Below are 17,100 nucleotides of genomic sequence, written 5' to 3' on the forward strand. Positions count from 1 at the left end.
TGGATGGAGAAAGCTAGCACGAGGGGGCATAGCTTTAAATTAAGGGGTGGTAGTTATAGGACGGATGTCAGAGGTAGGTTCTTTACCCAGAGGGTGGTGAGGGATTGGAATGCCCTGCCTGCTGCAGTTGTGAATGCGCCCAGTTTGGGGGCGTTTAAGAGATCCGTGGATAGGTTTATGGATGGAAAGGGATTGGTTTAGGTTAGAGGGTCATTGCTTTTAATTGGTCGGCGCAACATCGTGGGCTGAAGGGCCTGTTCTGCGCTGTAATGTTCTATGTTTGGGAAATTAAAGTCTCCCATCACGATAACTGTTATTACTACATCCCTCTAGGATCTGTTTCCCTATCTGCACCTCAGCTTCCCTGTCACTATTGGGCGGCCTATAGAAAACACCCAGCAAAGTTATCGACCCTTTGCTGTTCCTAACTTCCACCCACAGACACTCCGTAGACAGATTCCACGGCATCCACCTTCTCTGCAGCCATGACACTGTCCCTGATCAACAGTGCCCCCCTCCCTGTCCTTCCTGAAGCATCTGAATCCCGGCACTTGAAGTACCCAGTCCTGTCCCTGAGATATCCAAGTCTCTGTAATGGCCACCACATCACGTTCCCAAGCAGCAGTCCACACCCTAAGCTCATCTACTTTATTCACTACACTCCTGGCGTTTAAAATAGACACACCTCAGACCCTCGGTCTGGGCGCTTCCCTTCTCCATCACCCATCTAACCTCCCTCTCGTACTGTCTATAGTCCTTCTCTACCTGGGAGCTAACCTCCTCGTTCTGTCTCCTCATCGCTATTCCCTCCCCCCAACCTTTCTAGTTTAAAGCCCTCCCAGTAGCCCTAGCCAATCTTCCCGCCACAATATTGGTCCCCCTGGGATTCAAGTGCCACCTGTCTTTACTGTACAGGTCACACCTGCCCCTAAAGAGGTCCCAATGATCCTGGAACCAGAATCCCTGCCCCCTGCTCCAGTCCCTCAGCCACGCATTCACCCTCCACCTCATTCCATTCCTGCTCTCACTCTCCCGCGGCGCAGGCAGCAATCCTGAGATTACTACCTTCGCGTTCCCCTTTCTCAGCTGTCTACCTAATTCCCTATAATCCCTTTTCATGACCCCTTCCCTCTTCCTGCCTATGTCAGTAGTACCTATGTGTACCACACCCTCCGGCTCCTCACCCTCCCCTTTCAGGATGACTGGGACGCGTCCAGAGACATCCGGATCCCAGCTCCAAGGAGGCAAACCACCATCTGCGACTCCTGTCTGCGTCTGCAAAAATGCCTGTCTGATCCCCTCACTATGGAGTCCCCTATTAACACTGCCTTGCTGCTCTTTTTCTTTCTTTTTTGAAGTACTGTGTCAGGCTCCACTCCAGAGACCTGGCCACCGTTTCCTCCCCCAGGTGAGCTGTCGCCCCCCAGCAGTACTCAGACAGGAGTACTTATTTTGAAGGGGGACATCTACCGGTGTGCTCTCCATCACGTGAGCTTTCCCCTTCCTAACTGTTACCCACTTGCCTTTTTCCCATTGCCCCGGTGTGACCACTTGCCGGTAGCTCCTGTCAATTACCTCCTCGTTCTCTCTAATGAGACGAAGGTCCTCGAGCTGCAGTTCCAGTTCCTTAACCCGGTCCCTTAGGGACTGCAGCTCCACACACCCAGCACAGATATGGATGTCTGGGAAACCAGGAGCCTCCAGGACCTCCCACATATTGCATTGGCAACAACATACTGGCCTCACACTCATACTTGCCCTTTTTAGAAATACAGAGAAAAAAGTAATAAAAACTTATAAACTTACCTTGCCTCACCCTTTTTGTTTAGGCCCTGTCAGCCAAAGCCCTTCCAGCTCACACACAAAAAAAACAAAAACAAACTTACCTGTTCTCACTCCGAGCCCCTCTCTTTTTTAGGTTAGAGGAGGTGGGAGGGTGGGGTATTCTACCTGTGTAGAGTATCGGGATTCCTCACCAGTCCAATTTATAGTAAGGGAAAAAAAACTACCCAAGTCCCTTTGCAAACTACTTCCAGTTTCCAGAATAAAATTTTTTTAAAAACTGGCAAAGTTAATTTTAAAAATCGCCTTAAGTTACCCACAGGCTCTCCTCTTACAAATCACTGCCTCTCTTCAGTGCTTCCGAGGAACGATGAATGTCATGTTCTAAATATTTACTGTATTATCAGAATAGTGAATAGACATCAATATTGGAACCCTCATGCTCCTGGATAATGACAGAAGGAATATCTATCAGCAGCATAAGATCTTTTGGTTCTAACACTAGCCTGAGGAGTGACACCTTCAGCGGCCACTGTTTCTCTCTCTCCCTCTGATAATGGCACCTAAAGTAGGGTTTCCTCCGAACACCCCACAACAACCATTGATACAGTTTTATGAAAGTTACTTGGTGCCGTACTTGGAAAATTAAGATAATGTTTGTCAGAGCAGCAACTTTCACCACTTCTCTGACATTTTAACTCTTATGATGGGTAAAGGTTGCAGTAAGGTCTGCAATGTTTAACCCTGCCAAACCCCGTGCTGAGCTGTTGTCATTTGTTAGGAGAAACCAGAAATCATTTCGCTGACCTGATCAGATTATCCTAGTGGTAAAAACCAAGCCAGAGACCCCTAAAGAAAGGGGCTATTAGGGGTTAGGGTTATTAGAAAGGGGCTATTAATCCAGGAACACTGGTCACATCTTAGTTTGATGCTTTTTTTATGGTTTAATTGCAGGGTGCAGCTTTAATGGTGGAAGATTTGCCCTACGCTTTGAAACTTATCTTCAGCACGGCCTTGAAGACTTTCAATGAGATGCCGTTCATTACAAAATCTGTGAAGGAGATAATGTGGGGATATGATGATCCACTTGTTGACTTCCTCAACAGAATATTTCCCGGCATTATTCCATTTAAGGGAAAGTTTGGTTGGTTTGTTGAGGTAAGTTTTTTGTAATCGGAGAATATAAATCTAAAATAAGCAACTGTTTGTGTTCCAGGCAAATCCTGTCCAAAGTGTAACTTAAATTGGATTTAAACCTTTCCTCATGCGTTGTAGAAAAGTTTAAAATTAATCCTATAACCAGTTTAGAATTGGTCAAAGATTGCTCTTATTCCTCAGTGAGCCTATCGAATTAATTTTCATAGTTGCCTGCCTGGAGCTGTACGATTCAGTCTGTTTAATATCTCTTACCCCTTTCAGCTCCCAACTACCATCCTCTCACTCAGGGCCTTATCAAAAGTCACTTGAGAATCCCAGTAGATTGAATCCAATCCTTGACCATGGGCATGTACTGTGATTGTCACAGTAACTTCATTGCAGTGTTAACATAACCCTACTTGTGACACTGAAACTTGGAAAGGGCACAATAACTGAGTGTGTTGGCGGAGTGTGTGCTTATTTACATAGGTGATTATTACCTGTGTAATTGCCCATGTTACCTGACTAGACCTTTAACCTTTCTAACCCTGCCACGCATTGGTGCATCCCCAGGATCCACAGCGAGATGGAATCAGACTGCTGTCTGCCACGCCCTGTTCTCTGTGACGACTTTGGCAGTTCTCTTCCAAATGGCTGGAACCTTCCAAGTTTCAGCCTTGTTTCAGGTTCCTTTTATATGGCAGTGTCTGTGGTGCTGGAGCAGAATCGGAATTCAGTTGGGCTGGACACTGAGTCACCAGGATGGTAGGTCCCAGGCTGTACACCACCACCGCTGCCTCACAGTGCCAAGGACCTGGGTTCATTTCTGGCCTTGGGTCACTGTTTTGTGGAGTTTGCATGTTCTCCCTGTATCTGCGTGGGTTTCCTCCAGGTGCTCTGGCTTCCTCTCACAGTCCAAAGATGTGCAGGTTAGGTGGATTGGCCATGTTGAAGGTGGGGTTACAGGGATAGGATAGAGGGAACAAACTGGCCAGGTGGAGAGACAGTGCAGACTCGATGTCTTCCTTTTGCACTGTCGGGATTCTATCAGTGCCTGAGGCCTCTGGCTTTCTCGTTGGGGGAAAGGGATAGGTGGACTGAGATTGAGAATCCCTGTCATCCTCCTGGAATCATGGAATCTCTACAGTGCAGAAAGAGGCCATTTGGGTCATTGAATCTGCACTGGCAACAATTTCACCCAGGCCTCATCCTTGTAACCCCACACATTTACCTTGCTAATCCCCCAAATATTAAGAGGCAATTTATCATGGTCAGTTCACCTAACTTGCATGTAGAAAATTTACAGCTCAGAAACAGGCCTTTTGGCCCTTCTTGTCTGTGCCGAACCATTTTTGCCTAGTCCCACTGACCTGCACTTGGACCATATCCCTCCACACCCCTCTCATCCATGAACCTGTCCAAGTTTTTCTTCAATGTTAAAAGTGACCCCACATTTACCACTTTATCTGGCAGCTCATTCCACACTCCCACCACTCTGTGTGAAGAATCCCCCCCTAATATTCCCTTTAAACTTTTCTCCTTTCACCCTTAACCCATGCCCTCTGGTTTTTTTCTCCCCTAGCCTCAGTGGAAAAAGCCTGCTTGCGTTCACTCTATCATACCCATCATAATTTTATACACCTCTATCAAATCTCCCCTCATTTTTCTACACTCCAGGGAATAAAGTCCTAACCTATTCAATCTCTCTCTGTAACTCAGTTTCTCAAGTACTGGCAACATCCTTGTAACCTCTGCGCTCTTTCAACCTTATTTATTTCCCTCCTGTAACTAGGTGACCAAAACTATACACAATACTCTAAATTCGGCCTCACTAATGCCTTATATAATCTTAGCATAACACTCTATACTCCAATTTATAAAGGCCCGTGTTCCAAAAGCACTCTTTACGACCCTATCCACCTGTGACGTCACTTTTAGGGAATTCTGTATCTGTATTCCCAGATCCCTCTGTTCATCTGCACTCTGACTCCTACCATTTAGCCTGTATGTTCTACCTTGGTTTGTCCTTCCAAAGTGCAATACCTCACACTTGTCTGCGTTAAATTCCATTTGCCATTTTTCAGCCCATTTTTCTAGTTGGTCCAAATCCCTCTGCAAGCTTTGAAAACCTTCCTCACTGTCCACTACACCTCCAATCTTCGTATCATCAGCAAATTTGCTGATCCAATTTACCACAATTATCATCCAGATCATTGATGTAGATGACAAACAACAACGGACCCAACACTGATCCCTGTGGCACACCACTAGTCACAGGCCTCCACTCAGAGAAGCAATCCTCCACAACCACTCTCTGGCTCCTTCCATTGATTTGATAGTAAACTCACAAGCTTTCGAGGTTAAACTCTTCGTCAGGTGAATGGAGAGTTCTGGCCTCAGACAGAGCATATAAAGCACAGACAGTTTACAGATTACTGATTAGAATGCGAATCTTTACACCTAACCTGCTATTCAAGTATCTTGTCTGCTTTCTTGAATCTCTGAAAACTTGATGTCTGTGTCAATATGCGCAATCTTCTTGGAGATCCTCTCCACTTGGATCCGGCAGTTTGCGGTGTCAATAGTTGTCATGATGTGGAGATGCCGGCGTTACCCCAGTCCAATGCCGGCATCTCCACATCATTCTTCCATTGAGCCAGTGTCTAATCCAATTTACAACTCCCTATCTATACCTAGCGACTGAACCTTCCTAACTAACCTCCCATGAGGGACCTTATCAAAGGCCTTGCTGAAATCCAGGTAGGCAACATCCACCGCCTTCCCTTCATCCATTTCCTGGTGACCTCCTCAAAAAACTCTAATAGATTGCTCAAACATGAGCTACCACACACAAAGCCATGTTGACTCTCCTTAAGTCCCTGTCTATCCAAATATTTGTAGATCCTACCCCTTATCACACCTTCCAATAACTTGCCAACCACCGACGTCAAACTTACTGGCCTATAATTTCCCGGATTTCTTTTGAAACCTTTTTTAAACAATGGAACAACATGAGCCACCCTCCAATCATCTGGCACCTCCCCTGTGAATGCTGACATTTTAAATATGTCTGCCAGGGCCCCTGCAAGCTCACTAATAGCCTCCTTAAGGTCCGTGGGAATACCCTGTCCGGTCCTGGGGATTTATCCACTCTGATTTGTCTCAAGACTGCCAGCACCACCTCCTCTTTAATCTGTAAAGGTTCCACGACCTCCCTACCTGTTTACCCTATTTCCATACACTCCATGGCAGATTCCTCAGTAAATATGGAAGCAAAAAACCCATTTAGTATCTTCCCCCATCTCTCTTGGTTCCATACACAGTCTACCACTCTGGTCTTCAAGAAGACCAATTTTATCCCTCACTGTCCTTTTGCTCCTAACATACCTATAGAAGCTCTTTGGATTTTCCTTCACTCTGTCTGCCAAAGCAACCTCATGCTTACTTTTAGCCCTCCTGATTTCCCTCTTAAGAAGCTTATTGCATTTTTTATACTCCTCGAGCATCTGATCTTTTCCTTGCTGCTTGTACATTTCATACAACTCTCTCTTCCTCTTAATCAATGTTGCAATCCCCCTCGAGAACCAAGGTTCCTTTATTCCTATTTACATCTCTGGAGTTGGCACTTGTGGATGCTCATATGTGCCTAGCTGTCAAGTGCATGTCCTGCACCAGTACAGAACAGAACTCTTGCACCAAGTTCTCCACTGTGGCTGCTGTTCTTGGTGTATTGATCTGGCTGTCTTAGGCTGTTGGCACTATCTCCTTGGACAGAGTCCTCCATGCTGTCTTTCAATCAGAGCAGTGTCATTGATGTCCTTTCCTTACGTTTCCAACTTTGTTTTGAGGCTTGGTCGAGTCCACAGGCACATTGTTTGACTGGACCTCAGCAGATTCTTGTCCTCCAGCAATGCTACGAGTACCAGCACCCTGGATTATCCCTGCCTGGCTGGTTGCTGTGGATCAGAGAGAATCAGTTGTTCACAGATTTTGACCCAGAGGTCTCTTTAATACTAAGGTGTGCGTCTCTGTGCTGGTTGGAGGGTAGAGGTAAAAGCTGTGATGTCCCTCAATCTTCACTCCCCAGAAACCCCCTCAGCTGGTCTCAGGGGTGGAATCGCATGTGACTGGTGGATGCCAGCTCCCCTGATGAGCATTCAGCTTAGTTTGCTGAGACGGATGGTTTATTGGTGCAGGAGTGGCCAATTTCCTCTCCAGCCAGCTGGAGTGCTCTCTTCTCAAATTCTGAGAGGACTTCCAATGTTGGCGTCCCTCTAGAATCTCTTCCTCTTGTTGTATCTCAGCTTTCCCTGCGTGAATACAGCTGGAGAGAGCATACGCAGGGCGCGTGCTAGGGCAGATGCTGAGGATGCCTGGCACATGTAAGAACATAAGAACATAAGAAATAGGAGCAGGAGTAGGCCATCTAGCCCTTCGAGCCTGCCCCGCCATTCAATAAGATCATGGCTGATCTGTTGTGGCTCAGTTCCACTTTCCCGCCCTCTCCCCATAACCCTTAATCCCCTCTCTTATCAAGAACCCATCAACCCGCTTCTTAAAAATATTTAGCGAGGCAGCCTCCACCACTTCAACGGGCAGAGAATTCCAGAGATTCACCACCCTTTGAGTGAAGAAGTTCCTCCTCAACTCCGTTCTAAACCGCCTCCCCTTTATCTTGAGGCTGTGCCCCCTAGTCCTACTGTCTTTTTTGAGCGGGAAGAGTCTCTCCACCTCTATCCTATCCATCCCATTCATCATCTTATACGTCTCAATGAGATCTCCCCTCATTCTTCTAAACTCTAACGAGTACAAGCCTAGTTTATTCAGCCTCTCCTCATAGCTCAATCCCCTCAACTCCGGTATCAGCCTAGTAAACCTCCTCTGCACTCCCTCCAGGGCCAAAATATCCTTGCGCAGGTGCGGCGCCCAAAACTGCACACAGTACTCCAGCTGCGGCCTCACCATGTGGATGGTGTGTGGGCACAATGAGGACGTGACCTGCAGGGAAGATGAAGCTGTGTGTGGGAGAGAGAGTGCTGGAGTGTCTTAAACCAGCTGTGAGTGAGATCCTGGTGGAGGTGTAATGGGTGAGTGTGAGAGTTGAGAGTGATGGGAAGAGTGGTTTTCGGGCAAAATAGAACATAGAACACTACAGCACAAACAGGCCCTTTGGCCCACAAGTTGCGCTGATCACATCTATACCTACTAAGCCATTGACCTATCTATAACCCCCAATCCCATTAGAACATAGAACATTACAGCGCAGTACAGGCCCTTCAGCCCTCGATGTTGCGCCGACCAGTGGAACCAATCCAATGACCCTGTAACCTAAACTATTCCAATGTTGTCCATATGCCTATCCACAGAACATTTGAATGCCCTTAAAGTTGGCGAGTCCACAACTGCTGCAGGCAAGGCATTCCACACCCTTACTACCCTCTGAGTAAAGAACCTACCTCTGACATCCGTCCTATAATTACTACCCCTTAATTTAAAGCTATGTCCCCTTGTGTTAGCCATCACCATCTGAGGTAAAAGGCTCTCATTGTCCACCCTATCCAATCCTTTGATCATCTTGTATGCCTCAATCAGGTCACCTCGTAACCTTCTTCTCTCCAATGAAAATAACCTCAAGTCCCTCAGCCTTTCCTCATAAGACCTTCCCACCATACCAGGCAACATCCTGGTAAACCTTCTCTGCACCCTTTCCAGTGCCTCCACACCCTTATAATGTGGCGACCAGAACTGTACACAATACTCCAAGTGCGGCCGCACCAGAGTTTTGTACAGTTGTAACATGACCTCACGGCTCCGAAATTCAGTCCCTCTACCAATAAAAGCTAACACGCCGTACCACTTCTTATCAACCTGGTTGCCAACTTTCAGGGAGCTATGCACATGTACCCCAAGATCCCTCTGCTTGTCCACACTACTGAGTCCTTCCATTAGCCCTATGTTCTGTACGCCTGTTACTCTTATCAAAGTGAATCACCTCACACTTTTCCGCATTAAACTCCATCTGCCACCTCTCAGCCCAGCTCTGCAGCTTATCTATGTCCCTCTGCAAACTGTAACATCCATCCTCACTGTCTACAACTCCTCCGACTTTGGTATCGTCAGCAAATTTACTAATCCATCCTTCTACACCCTCATCTAGGTCATTTATGAAAATGACAAACAGCAGTGGCCCCAGAACAGATCCTTGAGGTACACCACTTGTAACGGCACTCCAGGTTGAATATTTCCCATCAACCACCACCCTCTGTCTTCTATCAGCTAGCCAATTCCTGATCCAAACTGCTAAATCACCCTCAATCCCATGCATCTGTATTTTCTGCAGTAGCCTACCATGGGGAACCTTATCAAACGCTTTGCTAAAATCCATATACACCACATCAACTGCCTTACCCTTATCCACCTTTTTGGTCACCTTTTCAAAAAACTCTAAGGTTTGTGAGGCACGACCTACCCTTCACAAAACCGTGTTGACTATCCCTAATCAATTTATTTCCCTCTAGATGATTATAAATCCTATCCCTTATAATTCTTTCCAAAACTTTGCCCACAACAGAAGTAAGGCTCACTGGTCTATAATTCCCAGGACGGTCTCTACTCCCCTTCTTGAACAAGGGGACAACATTTGCTATCCTCCAGTCTTCCGGCACTATACCTGAAGCCAATGACGACATGAAGATCGAAGCCAAAGGCTCTGCAATCTCCTCCCTAGCCTCCCAGAGAATCCTAGGGTAAATCCCATCCAGCCCGGGGGACTTACCTATTTTCACACTCTCAAGAATTGCCGATACCTTCTCCTTATGTACCTCAATCCCGTCTAGTCTACTACCTGGTATCGCAGTATTCTCCTCGACTACACTGACTTTTTCCTGCGTGAATACTGTCGAAAAATACTCATTCAGTGCCTCTCCTATCTCTTCAGGCTCCACGCACAACTTCCCACTGCTGTCTCTGACTGGCCCTAATCTTGCCCTAACCAATCTTTTATTCTTAACATACCTGTAGACAGCTTTAGGATTTTCCTTGATCCTATCCGCCAAAGTCTTCTCATGTCCTCTTCTAGCTCTTCTTAACTCTTTCTTTAGCTCCTTCCTGGCTATTTCATAACTCTCCAGTGCCCTAACTGAGCCTTCACGTCTCATCTTTACATAAGCCTCCTCCTTCCTCTTCACCAGAGATTCAACTTCCTTAGTGCACCACGGTTCCCTCGCTCGACCACTTCCTCCCTGCCTGACAGGTACGTATTTATCAAGGACTCGCAGTAGCTGCTCCTTGAATAAGCTCTATATTTCAGATGTTCCCAGCTCCTACTCCACCCTATGTATCCTAAATCTCACCTAATAGCCTCATAATTACCTTTCCCCCAGCTGTAACTTCTGCCCTTCGGTATATGCCTATCCCTTTCCATTACTAAGATAAACGTGACCAAATTGTGGTGACTGTCACCAAAGTGCTCACCTACCTTCAAGTCTAACACCTGATCTGGTTCATTACCCAGTACCAAATCCAATGTAGCCTCACCTCTTGTTGGCCTATCTACATACTGTGTCATGAAATCTTCCTGCACACATTGGACAAAAACTGACCCCTCTAACGTGCTTGAACTATAACTTTACAAATATTGATTGGAAAAGCTGAAGTCCCCCATAACAACTACCCTGTTATTTTCACACCTATCCAGGATCATCTTTGCAATCCTTTCTTCTACATCTCTGGGACTTTTTGGAGGCCTATTTAAAAAAAACTCCCAACAGTGTGATCTCTCCTTTTCCTGTTTCTAATCTCAGCCCATGCTACCTCAATAGACAGGTCCACGTCAAACGTCCTTTCTGCCACCGTAATACTGTCCTTGACTAACAATGCCACGCCTCCCCCTCTTCTACCACCTTCTCTGCTCTGACTGAAACATCTGAACCCTGGAACCTGCAACAACTATTCCTGTCCCTGCTCTATCCATGCCTCTGTAATGGCCACAACATCGAAGTCCCAGGCACCAATCCAGGTTGCAAGCTCATCCACCTTTATTGCGTATGCTCCTCGCATTAAAGTATACGCACTTCAAACCACCCTCCCGCCTGCCAATACACTGCTGTGACCTAGAAACCTTATCCATGACCTCCCTGTTCTCATCCTCCTGAACGTGGGAGCTACAGTTCAGGTTCCCATCCCCCCCTCAATCAATTTAAACCCCCCTGAATAGCATTGGCAAATTTTCCCCCCAAGATATTAGTTCCCCTCTGGTTCAGGTGCAGGCCATCCCTCTTGTAGAGGTCCCACCTACCCCAGAATGAGCCCCAATTGTCCAAGTATCTGAACCGTTCCCTCCTGCACCATCCCTTTAGCCACAAGTTCAAATGTTCTGTCTCTCTATTCTTCTCCATGCTATCCCACGGCACAGGTAGCAAAGCAGAGATAACCACTCTGCTTGTTTTAGCCCTGAGCTTCCACCCTAACTCTCTGAATTTTTGTTTTATATCCCCGTCCCTTTTCCTACCTATGTCATGGGTGCCTACATGAACCACAACTCGGGGCTGGTTCCCCTCCCCCTTAAGGATCTCAAACACTCGCTCAGAGATATCATGGACCCTGGCACCTGGGAGGCAACATACCAACCGCGAGTCTCTCTCTTTCCCACAGACTCTCCTATCTATCCCCTTAACTATGGATCCCCAATCACTAATCCTGTTCTTTTCTTTCCCCCTTCCCACCTGAGCATCAGGGACAGGCTCTACCCCTGAGACCTGTAGTCCATGGCTTACCCCGGTTGAGTCTTCCTCCCCCACAACGTCCAAAACAGAGGACTTATTTTGGGGAGGAACAGCCTCAGGGGATCACTGCTCTGACTGCTTCTTACCCCTTCTAGCAGTCACCCATTCATCACTTTTAAGAGTAACTATCTCCCTGTAACTTTTGTCAATAGCTGCCTCTGCTTCCCGAATAATTCTTAGTTCCTCCAGTTCCAGCTCCGGGTCCCTAACACGGTCCTCAAGGAGCTGCAAGTGGATGCACCTCCTGCAGGTGTAATCAGCTGGGACACTACCAGTGTCCCTCACCTCAAACATCCCACAGGTGGAACATCGCACTGCCATCCCTATTACTTCCCTTACCAAGAAACAAAAATAAACTTAAACTTACCTGCTCTCACTCCAAGTCACTTTTTTTTTTAGGTTAGAGGAGGGGGTAGGATGGGATACTCTACAAGTGTGGAGTATCGGGTTACTTCACCTTTCCAATTTATGGGGGTCCAGAGGGAGAAGAAAAAAACTACTTCCTAGACCTCCCTATGACCACTTTCTGTATCCGATTTAAATTTTAAAAAAAGCTAGAGACGTTAGTTTAAAAAAAAGACACACAGTAGCTTACTCACCAGCTCTCCTCTCACCAGTCTCTCCCTCTCTGATTTGCTCCCAAGGAACAATTAGATCCCATATACTCATCCAGACATCTTTTAAAAGACCCCAGCGAGTTCACCTCTACCACCACCGACGGCAGCCAATTCCATTCACTCACCACCCTCTGAGTGAAAAACTTACTCCTAACATCTCCTCTGTAGAGGAGGAAGGAGGAACGGAGAGTTCCTGCGGAGGAACGGAGAAGACCGTTCATCCTTTGGACACCTGTCCTCCTTCAGGGAGTTGGCACTGAGTACACCTGCCACTGCCTCCCATCTAGGTTTGTCTCCTTGCTTGCTGGTATCCTCCTTGTTTGCGGGTAGAGGACCTCACAAGATTGCTCCATGGCATCCAACAGCCTGCTGAGGGGGCAGACTGCTTATCAGCTGTCCGCTGCTTTGGACCTTGAAGTATCTGAGCAGTGCTGCCAATGCACACGCTGCCAGCAATAGGATGGAGGAATCGGAGGCCACCTATGGCAGCAGGATAAAAGCCCTGGCCTGGTGGAGAACCTGCTTCTTAGCGAACCTAAAACTACAGCATAAAAACCTGCCTGCCAGCTGGTTAAATGGCAATTTTCCAGCCTGCTTTCACAGTCTGTCAAATTGCAGGAAAATTCAGCTGTATTTTTTTTTGCAAACATTTATATTTTACACCAGAAAATCTCAACAGCACACTACCTGGTCTGCTTTTAGTTCCACCAGAGAGTTCTACACTTCAGGATCTTGAGCGTTTTTTTCACTTTGGAACCAAGTCAGGGTGTGGCACAGCTGTCTCTGACATTTTTTGGGTCCTTCCACTATATATAATTTTGTTTGGTGAACCGTCTAACTTTTCAACATCTCGTGATTGTGGACGCTTTAGCTCAAGCATGGGCCTCACAGCTTTCATAAGAACATAAGAAATAGGAGCAGGAGTAGGCCATCAGGCCCTTCAAGCCTGCCCCGCCATTCAATAAGATCATGGCTGATCTGTCGTGGCTCAGTTCCACTTTCCCGCCCTCTCCCCATAACCCTTAATCCCCTCTCTTATCATGACTCCAAATCAGGAAACATCCTTGGTTTCTGATAGCTCACTGTCTGTCTACCTCTGATAAATCACAGAACTAAACCCAAAACCAAGAAACATGTCCCTGGAGTGCCATTATCTGCTCCTTTTGATAGTACTTCAAATAATTCAACAAGGTTGGTTAAATGAGACTTTTGGAAGAAGATTACTATTGAGATTGAAGATGAGACCCCAACATGAACTGACTGAACTGAATAGGCTTTTTATGTTGCAATTTGTAAGTTCCACCGTGAAGCCCAGAACAACATAATTGTAGATGTTTGTATTGTAAGAAAGTTATAGTTGATGCTGACTTTCCTATTTTCAGATGAACAACTCAAATACTGGGTTATTCACGGTTTATACAGGAGTCGATAATATTACTAAAGTTCATCTTGTAGACAACTGGAACGGTATTAAAGAGGTTTGTGAATTAAGAATTGTTATTTACTCAGGCTAAGTTTTTTTTTTCATTTTTGACTAAAGACATTTGTCTTTTCAATCGGCTTTCTATTTAGTCACATTAACCTTAAAATGCTTTTCAATAAAGAAAGTGCTTTTAAAGATGTTCCTCAAAGTCTTTTGCTTCAGAGGAAGAGTTATTTTTGAGATTGAGATGATTCCAGATGTACTTTTACTCAGTGGTTTCTGTCCATTTGACTTGCTTTAACTCCCCTCCAGGACATACATTGCAAATGTCAAGTTGCAGGAATTGTTTTGTTTTGGGAAAAATGTTTTCAAGCATTGAATCTGGGTTTTAAAAAATTCACAGACCGAGGCTGGGGTCATTGGATGTCAAAGAAACAATTCCTACCTTGTAAACACTTGAAGCTTGTTTCTCGCTGGTTACACTGGAACTGAGACTGATCTCTTAGGAGGAAACGGTGTCACTTTGGAAGTCTATTTGGCCAATCCTAGGGTTGGGAAAGTGACAAAAATGCATTTCCCTCCCATTTTCTGGGAACACGCAAAAGGAAAAGTGAGACACTTGAATAATTGGTTGCATTTCAACCAGGAGAATGCACAACATAAACTTGGAGTTGAATCGAAGAGGCCCTTCGGCCCAATGAATCTCCACCACTGCAGACCCTTTCAAAAGGCATCTGGGACAGCTGCCTTTATCAATCGAGGCACAGACTACAAAAGCAGGGAAGCCATGTGGGAGTTTACAGAACTTTGGTGAGGTTGCAGCTAAAGTAGTGTGCAGTTCTTGTTGCCACATCATTGGATGGGTGTGAATGCACTGGAAGAGGTTGCAGAGGAGATTCACCAGAATGTTCCCTGGGATTGAAATTATAAGCAGATGTTGGATAGGTGGGCTTGTTTTCTCTGGAGCAGAGAAGACTGAGGGATGACCTGATCAAGATCATAGAGTCATAAAGTCATAGAGGTTAACAGCAAGGAAACAGGCCCTTCAGCCCAACTTGTCCATGCCACCTTTCTTTTAACCCCTAAACTAATCCCACTTGCCAGCCCTTGACCCATAGCCTTGAATGTTACAATGTGCCCAGTACTCATCCAGATGCTTCTTAAAGGACGTGAGGCATCCCACCTCCACCGCCCTCCCAGGCAGCGCATTGCCGACCCTCACCACCCTCTGGGTAAAAAAGCTTTTCCTCAAATCCCCCTCTAAACCTCCCATCCCTCACTTTTAAGTTGTGTCCCTCATGACTGAACCTTCAACTGAGGGGAACAGCAGCTCCCTATTCATCCTGTCCATGCCCCTTACAATCTTGTACACCTTACTCAGTTAATGGTAGGGCATTGGGGAGAATTACAGAACAAAGAGATCTAGGGGTACATGTTCATAGCTCCTTGAAAGTGGAGTCACAGGTGGACAGAGTGGTGACGAAGGCATTTGGCATGCTTGGTTTCATCAGTCAACACTGAATACAGGAGTTGTTGAAGTTGTACAAGACATTGGTGAGGCCACACTTGGAATAGTGTGTGCCATTCTGGTCACCCTCTTATAGAAAGAGTGCAGAAAAGATTTACTAGGATGCTACCAGGACCAGGAGTTAGAAGCAGAGGTTGGATAACTGGGACTTTTTTCTTTGGAGCGTAGGAGGCTGCAAGATGATCTTAGAGGTCTATAAAATAATGAGGGGCATAGATCAGATAGATAGTCAATATCTTCTCCCAAAGGTAGAGGAGTCTAAAACTAGAAGGCATAGGTTTAAGGTGAGAGGGGGGAGATACAAAAGGGTCCAGAGGGGCAATTTTTCAGAGTGGTGAGTGTCTGGAACAAGCTGCCAGAGATGATAGTAGAGGTGGGTACAATTTATCTTTTCAAAAGCATTTAGACAGTTACATGGGTACGATGGGTATACAGTGATATCGGCCAAATGCGGGTAATTGGGATTAGTTTAGGGATTTAAGAAAAAAAGATGGCATGGACAAGTTGGGCCGAAGGGCCTGTTTCCTTGCTGTTAACCTCCTATGACTTTGATCAGGTCATCCCTCAGTCTCCTCTGCTCCAGAGAAAACCTATCCAACCTCTGTTTATAATTTAAATCCCAGGGAACGTCCTGGTGAATCTCCTCTGCAACCTCTTCCAGTGCGTTCATACCCATCCAATGATATGGCATCTCCATAATATCCAATGATATTTAATCTCTCACATCTCCAGCCCAAAACACTAAATTTGTTTTGAAGCAAAGCTGATTTCAATAAGAATAATCATCAGTCTGTTAAATTGTGATGAAACTTGAGAACTTTGCTAATGTCAAGAATTATAAATAATTGTTGGCCTTTCCAGTGAAGTCCACGTTCATAGAACATAGAATATTACAGCACAGAACAGGCCCTTCGGCCCACGATGTTGCGCCGACCAGTTAAAAAAACAATGACCCACTAATCTAAACCAAATCCTTTCCATCCATAAACCTATCCACAGATCTCTTAAACGCCCCCAAACTAGGCGCATCCACAACCGCAGCAGGCAGGGCATTCCAATCCCTCACCACCCTCTGGGTAAAGAACCTACCCCTGACATCCGTCCTATAACTACCACCCCTTAATTTAAAGCTATGTCCCCTCGTGCTAGCTTTCTCCATCCGAGGAAGAAGGCTATCACTGTCCTATCCAAACCTCTGATCATCTTATGTTTCAATAAGGTCCCCTCGCAGCCGCCTTCTTTCTAATGAAAACAACCTCAAATCCCTCAGTCTCTCCTCATAGGACCTCCCCTCCATACCAGGCAACATCCTGGTAAACCTCCTCTGCACCCTCTCCAAAGCCTCCACATCCTTCCTATAATGTGGGGACCAGAACTGCACACCATACTCCAAGTGCGGACGCACCAGAGTTTTGTACAGTTGCAACATGACGCTGCGGCTCTTAAATTCAATCCCCCTACCAACGTTCAGTTAACAGTATTGACTATTTCGGTGTTCCCCTGGCACACTCTAGCTCAAATAAAACTCTGCTATCTGTCTGCTAAATTGCACCAAACCCTACTAATCGATTACTACTGTCTCCCCAGTTCTAAGTTAAATAGCGTCTTGAATGAAAGATTTCTCCTCCTTGGGTTTTCAAAACCCTCCCTGGTCTCATCCTTTCCCACCTCTGTTAAACTCCGCTGTCATGATGTGGAGATGCCGGTGTTGGACTGGGGTGTAAACAGTAAGAAGTCTCACAGCACCAGGTTAAAGTCCAACAGGTTTATTTGGTAGCAAAAACCACTAGCTTTCGGAGCGCTGCTCCTTCGTCAGGTGAGTGGGGGTTC

At 46.1% G+C, this 17,100-nt stretch overlaps 1 protein-coding gene across 2 annotated transcripts in view; it reads left to right on the top strand.

Moving 5' to 3' along the window:
• The window catches only part of scarb1 (scavenger receptor class B, member 1), a 112,079-nt gene that overhangs the window by 55,269 nt on the left and 39,710 nt on the right, over positions 1-17,100 (top strand). For both annotated transcript variants that reach the window (XM_080207914.1, XM_080207915.1), the window contains exons 4-5: positions 2,737-2,940; positions 13,702-13,797. In XM_080207914.1, the coding sequence (XP_080064040.1) occupies positions 2,737-2,940; positions 13,702-13,797 (300 nt within the window). The remainder of the gene's footprint in view (positions 1-2,736; positions 2,941-13,701; positions 13,798-17,100) is intronic.

Source organism: Carcharhinus amblyrhynchos, chromosome 20 (genome assembly GCF_965287045.1).
Source record: "Carcharhinus amblyrhynchos chromosome 20, sCarAmb.v2.hapA, whole genome shotgun sequence".
Taxonomy (NCBI): Eukaryota; Metazoa; Chordata; class Chondrichthyes; order Carcharhiniformes; family Carcharhinidae; genus Carcharhinus; species Carcharhinus amblyrhynchos.